Source organism: Zophobas morio, unplaced genomic scaffold (assembly GCF_036711695.1).
Source record: "Zophobas morio isolate AGI-343-1 ecotype UQ-CSIRO unplaced genomic scaffold, CSIRO_AGI_Zmor_V1 ptg000006l, whole genome shotgun sequence".
Classification (NCBI taxonomy): domain Eukaryota; kingdom Metazoa; phylum Arthropoda; class Insecta; order Coleoptera; family Tenebrionidae; genus Zophobas; species Zophobas morio.
In genome coordinates this window covers 8,966,837-8,974,537 of record NW_026972111.1, presented here as the reverse complement: position 1 = coordinate 8,974,537, position 7,701 = coordinate 8,966,837, and the positions used below count along the sequence as shown (strand labels likewise).

General features: G+C 32.9%; 1 protein-coding gene across 1 annotated transcript; it reads right to left on the bottom strand.

Annotated features, from left to right (window-relative positions):
- Window positions 1-3,355: 3,355 nt before the first annotated feature.
- On the bottom strand, window positions 3,356-6,806 carry LOC135123512 (BTB/POZ domain-containing protein 9-like). Its single transcript, XM_064048242.1, has 12 exons — window positions 6,649-6,806; window positions 5,929-6,091; window positions 5,814-5,873; window positions 5,700-5,766; window positions 5,386-5,642; window positions 5,090-5,336; window positions 4,827-5,016; window positions 4,615-4,768; window positions 3,929-4,044; window positions 3,752-3,792; window positions 3,489-3,700; window positions 3,356-3,424 (listed from the first exon to the last, which is right to left on the bottom strand). The coding sequence occupies exons 2-12, from the start codon at window positions 6,073-6,075 to the stop codon at window positions 3,356-3,358; spliced, it is 1,560 nt and encodes a 519-aa protein (XP_063904312.1). The 5' UTR covers window positions 6,076-6,091; window positions 6,649-6,806.
- Window positions 6,807-7,701: the final 895 nt, after the last annotated feature.

Genomic DNA, 7,701 nt, shown 5'->3' with positions numbered 1-7,701 from the left:
TTTTATATCGCTCTTCTTGTGGAATTCTAAAGTGTTCGTAATTTAATTTTATGTTAAATAGCAGATAATTCCAACAGTTTTGTTTGTTGTTTCACTACCGATCAACCAATCAATAGGTACCCAATATTTATTGTCCGAACTTTGATTAAAGCCTTTATTACTGCCACGAGAGTTTGTGATGACCAATTGTTTCATTTCGGGACATGATCTTAATTTATAAACAAATAATTCATAAATATCAAGTTCCATACTACTGAATTTATTTATTAAAAACAAAAACTCAATGTCTTTAATGCCTTCTTTACCACCTCTCTAATATTATTTGCACAGCTTACAGTAGGAGTTGCCATTAAAAAAAATTGCTAGAAAGTACCTACTTTGGTACCCGCCTAACTATTCGGTAATTTGAATAAGCTATATTTTATAATTAAATGCACTATACAGACTGCAGTTTCTGATCTGACTGAATTCAATTGAGTCGTGTCTCCGACGAGGACGAACCATGCCGAGTGCTTCCGATTTTCAGGGTGGATTTGCCCACCCATGCTAGAGCCAACGCGTAACAAACCTGTGCGGACAGTCTGAATTAAATAATAAATTAAGCGTATATTTAACTTTTGTTGACTCTGCTACAGCTATATTTATGAAACAAAAATGCATATGTAATAATAAAAAAATACACATGTCAGATACGTACTGCAATAATAAATGTATTACTTATTCTCATCATTGGTTATTCGGATTTTTAAATTTATAATTCAGTATAAAGTTTACACGGTGTCATAATACAAGAATATGATTATTACAAATTTTCATTTGATATGAAAAAGTATTTATTAATTATTATGGCGTTGCTCTTTTCTATAACAATAGTATTCAAGAATTTTCGCATAACATTATTTTCCTTACTACCTTACCCATATTTCAATAGAGTAATAAAAATAATTACCTCTATACTTTTACAATACAGAAGAAGTAAAAAAATCGAAATTAATTTATTGAATCCTTGAATCGAATATCGAGAGATCCGATTCTGCAGCGTTTGAGATATACGTTGAGGCCACGGCGTCCTGCCCCGCTTGAAGCGAGAAAAGACGCGCGTTTCGAATTCTTTACTCTCAGTTACGTACATAGAAAACCGAACGTATGTCGTTGCTTACAATCAAGAGGGTGGACCAGGGTAGACTAGCCCATCCTCACATGAACCGTATAACGCCGAGATCTGACGCACTTTTTTACAACTGCAATTTCTCAGTTGCGGAAACTGCGGGATGTAATGAAGAAAATCCGTTGGCTTAAATGATGTTTACGACGATAATTATTTGTGTATACATATAAAATTTTTGAAAAAAAAAAAAAATCAATATTTTACTTCGTATCATAAACAATCAAATAGGGTGGGCATTGCCCACCCTGCCCACCCCGAAGAGCCGCCACTGTAATGTAACACTTACGTATATGCATCCAGAAGCTTATTCGTAATTAAACAATAAGGTGTTTTTAATGACTATGTGAATTTCATGAAATCTTCTAGGAAGTGATTTATTTAAATAATCCTGATTGTTAAACTGTGTTTGCACTAGCTGACTATTAAGAAAAACTAACTTGATTGGTGAATTTACAAACAATGAAACAAATGTACAGCACGTGTTTCGCGTTGGCCGGAAGTCCGGATTTCTCCGATTAAAAGGCTGCAAGAATTAGCCGCGCAGGTTGGGGACAACAAGAGTGACGTCAGTTATGATTGATTGTCGTTAAACAAAGGCTTCCTCCCGTTTTATTAACTATCAAACCAACTAATTTAAACCTAGCGCTTGCCACGTGTTTACACTCACACAAGCACATTCATAATGACGCTACGCCATGCAGCTTCTCTACCAACCCTCTAACCCTGTAACTAAAATTCCCTAGCGCTAAATCGTCCGATTACCAAGCAAGCATTTCCGTGCACACGGTTGCCTATGTTTAACGATTTCCTTTTTGTGATTGAATTTTTTTTTCTTTCAAATTCAAATTATTCAAGCGTGATTTCGCGCTGTTAATTAATTTCAGCACGAAAACTTTGATTTAAATTCGGTCACCACAGTACCTATTACCAATCGTTATCTATTTAACCATGGTAAAAGGAAACATTGTGGTACCATGAACAAAACTACGTGCACACTGTCTTGTCATTTTTAGTATCGAAATCATAAACTTATCTATTGTTGCCCATTAAGTTATAGTCTCCAGATATCAACTACTTTTTACATTTTTATTGCTTCCGTTTATTGAATAAAATACTGCTCCTACATTTTGTTTGGTTTTTGGATGCTCTAATTCACATTTGGTTTATTATAACTTGTCTAGATCAAGGAGAGCATCCCCTGGCTGCCCCTGCTACGCCCTTATGAAATATTGAGAAACTTTAAAAGTACCAAATTGTCCAATGGACTCCATTACTTATCCTCGATAAGAAAAACAACTTGAAAGTGTTTATGTTTATACATCGCATCGGAAGAATGTCACGTAGAAATTAGTTTTCGATTTTGTAGATTCCAAATTTAATTTCAAAATTTTGATTTTTTTTCCAAAAATCTGGACGTTTCGGATAAAAACTCAATTCGGAGTCATAAACTACATGTATAGGACTATGTTATTTTATACAATTTAATCACTGTTTCTATGTTTCGGGAGGCTCAGTGCGGCTTTTAAATACCAAGAATACTTAATTATTAGAGAGCGGATTTCTGTCGGGCTACGTCACGATTATTAGGTGGGGACGCGTGAATCGCTGTGAATCAGTAGCGGGTAATAATCAGTGCATTTAATTTTCACTTATTCCATAAATACAATTCACGAAACCTTAATTCGTAAAACAGCTAGGTAAATGAGAACGGGAATTAACAGCAAAGTACAACGAAGCACCGTTATTTTATTCGAAAATAGACGAAGTGCAGCTAGTAACTGCTCTGAATTCCCATCCCGCACGAGCCGTACCGAGTTTGGCCTTGCCAAGCCCGACAGAAATCCGCTGTCTATTAATTATACAAAAGTTGCGAACTGGCGTTAAGTTTGTAAAGTCTCTATCTGTTACGATTTCAAATAAAAATAAAAGATATTGCCTACAACAGATGGTTCTAAAAGGAAAATTGTAATTGTAAAATAAATTTAAAATGGGATCTGTTAATAAAAATCTTTGATTAGACGAATGTTCATTTCATATCATTCATAACAAGGAGGAACACAACATATAGGTAATGTATATAAAATTTATTTGATAAATTTATGCTACATTAATTTGTATTCTAGATCACAGGATATGTATGTATATATCAAATTTAATTATTAATGTACAAAAATAGAATTTTGGGAACTACTTTCCGTCATTTCTTACATAATAACATCGAAAATCTGCCAAAAACTCCTTGAAGTTGCTCGATGTCTGTTTAGGAAATACTTTGTATAAGAAAAATGTCATTAGATTCGTTGTCAAAAGTGTAACTAACCTTATTAGAAGAAATATCACCCATAATTTTAATGACATTAACTATTCTTTCTTTAAAACGAAAAGTTTGACGCCTGCTGCTTTTTTTTGGTGTTTCAGTTGTCAAGCTTTCAACTGTCTGCCAGTTTCTATAATCCACAGAGGTTTCTATTCTCTCAACATGTTTATAAAATCGTAACATAACTTTCATGTACGAAATCATGTATGGTTGATCTAAAATGAAGGAAATATTATATTGGTTATAGGAGAGAATAACATCCTTACCTAAAACCAGCACTAAGGGGAACTTATCACAACGTCCTTCCCTATTTTGGTGAACGAAAAAAAAATATCTGAGAAATATATTTTTAAAATATGTTTACATCTTACGACGAGTTTTTCCCTTCTTATTGTTTTAAAAAAGTGGCTGATGTAAACATACTTTAGTCTAAAGTAACTTACCACATAAATATTTTGGTTTCAGAATATATAACGTTTGATGATGGATATATAATATGGTTATGTACTTCAGGAACTGTGCTGTCGAAGGAAACTTCAAATTTACCAAGTGGAATTAGCTACAAAAAAATATTCCCTTTGTTACATTCGTTTAAATTACTGTTGTAAGTAAATACTTAATTGAACTAAAGATTAAAGATCTAAAAGCGTAGTTAATTAATATCTAGTTAAAGTTTTCATGAAAACAAGCCCAAGCATCAAATTTTTGAAGAAAATGAACAAACAAATGTTAATTTGCGATTTGAAATGTTTAGGAAAACTTTAGAATATCTGCAGATTTCAGGACAGTCAAATTTACAGTTTTGATTTTTCTTACAAAAATCTGGACGTCTGAGGTTAAAAATAAGAACGTACAAATAAACTACAAGTGCAGAACATGATATGTTATCAAATTTAAGTAGCTTCATACACGTTATTAATAAACTACATCTAGTTGGACAACAGTAAGTCCAATAGTTTCTTCATAATCTAGGGGTTATGAAAATCTGAAATTAGCTATTCGTCAATTGAACCTAGTAGAATACTAAAAATAGTCTACATTTTTAAGCTTAGTGTTTGTCATATTAAATACTCGAATTTTGTATTATTAAAATGACGTAAAGATTTACAAAACTTGGAACAATACGTACCTTTGAAAAGACTGCTCGAATGTACCTAGCTTGTTGTACTCCATCAAAATACAAATTCTGTTCATAACTACACGCATACTGACTATAGTCAATTAGTTTGTACCACTTTCGTTGGTTAAATGAAGTTTCTAGATAGTAAGAGCTATAAAATATTCTAAAATTTTTAAACATAAAGCTAAACTGTGAGACACTTTGGGTACATCAATACTTACCCTAACATCTTCAATTTTACGTGATTAAACGATCTATTTAGACCAAGGTCTAAAGTAATGCCATTTACATCATTCTGGTCGTGACGAGCACCTTCGTCCTCGTTTTCAGTTCCTTCCAGTAACTTTAACGTCTTTATTCCGGAAATTACTTTAGCGTTGTACGCTGCTACCGCAATATTTTTATTTATTACTAAAAGCATTAAACATACATTGTAATACTTTTTACTATACGTAACTGAACAATTAACAAATCATATACTTACAATGTGCCGTATTTGTACTGTTATTTCGAATGCTCACGAGAGCATTCAGTAACCGCTCGCTCTCTATTATTTTAGAGGGCCAAACAACATTGAAAAGTTCGTCTATCGTTAATTTAGTCAATTTAACACATCCAGAAACTAAGTTATTAACATCTGTATTGCTTCCGCACCAGCTTGCTGCTATTTCAAAAATTTCGGTTTCGTGGGCAGGGAAGCAATCTCTCTCCAGCAGTTGAACCATGGATTTCTGAAAAACAACGTTCATATCAAAAATGACGGAATGCATGGCACCTTACCTGTGTTAGAACATTCAGCAAATTTGTCCCCAGAATTTTTGAAAGATTGCTGTCTATAAAAAGAAGACATATTTGTTTCAACTCATCCATCTGGAGTTCGTTGGATTTATTCAGAAATAAACATATGTTTGATGGGCACATAATAGAAACGGTTTTTTCGTATAATGTGTCTTCTAATGATTTTAGCGAGTATTTACGTGCCAATTGGATTACGTCGAATAGGTCGTCTCCATATGACATTTCGACTAAAACAGATCCTATAACAAATTTTAGTAAAGAAAAATCGTTAAAAAACGGAGGTATTTTGGCCCAACCGGTATAAATATAAAGCAAAACTGCTTCAAAAGCTTTTGACGGTACATCCTCTAGAATGATCTCCGACTAAAATGGGTTATTTATTTTTAGAAATTTTATCCAGAGTGGCTTACTTGTTTGGGGTTTTCGATTAAAATGGATTCAAAATATTTACATCCGATAGCGAGAACTATCTGGAATTTTAATTTGGTTAAATTCATCCTATTTTCAATTGGGTGAAAAACCTACTTTGTGTGCGGGGATGGTTTTATCACATAAGATTAAATTAACGTCAGAAAACACCTCTTTCCGGTAGAAACCAGACATATCTTCATAAATCTTACAAGAATCAGTAGTAGTCATCATATTTTTAGGTGGTTGTTCTTCGTTTGCCATTTTAACTTATAAAGGCCTGAAAATATTACGAGTAGATATATATTTTAACAGTCACTTGGAGAAAATTTTGATTACAATTGTATTACTTATAAGTATTACTGATTACTGCCATCATTCGGCAACCATCTTAAAAAAAAGGCTGTAATTGTTTTTTTAATTATCTTCGTAACCATCATGAGTCTAACAAAAAATTTCTAAAAGACAATTTTTTGTTGAGAGTATAATTATCTATTAGTTTTAACAGTCAACAATAAAAATGTTATGGGAAGAAAAATGTGAAAAATAAGGGGGTGCAAAACTTTGATGTAGTCTTCTCAAATCAATTTTTTGCCAGTCCAAAACCAAATGCAACGATGTGCAAGTTGATCCCACGAAAAGGAAGATATAAAACTGTACGACTAATTACATCAACTTTTCATCCCTTAGTTGTTCATATTTTTTTGTGCACAATTTTTTTAATACTAACGCTACGTCTAAAATGTATGAATAGACTATATAGTTACATTTATCTGTTATTACCATTAGATTTATTAACTTATTGTTAAGTAAATTATTATCAATGATATCACTTACCAAGGAATTTTAAAATCGGACACTTTTAACACCTTGGCTACACAAATACACAGTCGTCGTGATTTGTTTTGTTCCACACATATACTGATTAATCTAAAACTTTTCAGATAAAGGGGGGTGTGGTGAGCACGTAGGGGATCATAGAAAGAGAGCTACTATATAGAGCTAGTGTATTGGAAAGAAATAGACATTCTTATGTGCACCCATCCCAACCTTCGTTTATCTGAAATGTTTTGGATCAACTGTACAAACCCTCTACTCTGTTCGTACCGTGTTCGTCCACATTCATGAGCGAGCCAGTGGCGTAACTAGTAATATCAAAATTGTGTAACATTTGTAATTCTCAATCGTTTACTGGATGTTTAAAATGAACAGATTCGCGAACTAGGGAAGTGTACTAACCAAACATATTTTCTTTAAAAAATAATAATTTCTTCAGGATGAGTCACCAAGCGTGTGTTTCTCTATAATTCATTAATTATTAGAAATAGAAAAAAAATCAAAGACCAAACTTCTACGGTTCTTTGGAGATTATACTATTAATTATTTTTGACTATACAGAGTGTCCTATTTTTAAAGAATAACACACAACTTAGTTTTTTTTAATGAAACATCCCACGTATCTTTACATCATATTTTGGTCATCAATGATCTCTATCAATCTCTATACTGTGGTATAAGCGTTTAACCTAGGTTTAACAAGAACGAAGCCGCGTATGTCATAGGACATAGTTTTACTTTTGTGAGTGAATGACATCACTTTACATTTCAGAGATAAAAGTTGTTTTTGGAGCACCAGTTATCCACAGCGTCTAAGTTTCTTTGTAATTTCAACGAGTCAGCAATGGAATTAATTACACTATAAATCTTAAGATCATTTGCAAACAGGAGATAACAAACGTCCAGAACATCTGAAACATCATCAACTGAAGTGTTCCAGTTTGCTCAACAAGAGGCTATAATCGATACGGTCAAACGCTTTGGGAAAGTCGGTATAGATAACGTCAACCTGCTGACAGGTATTATTATTATTATTAATAAAAGATAAAGGGC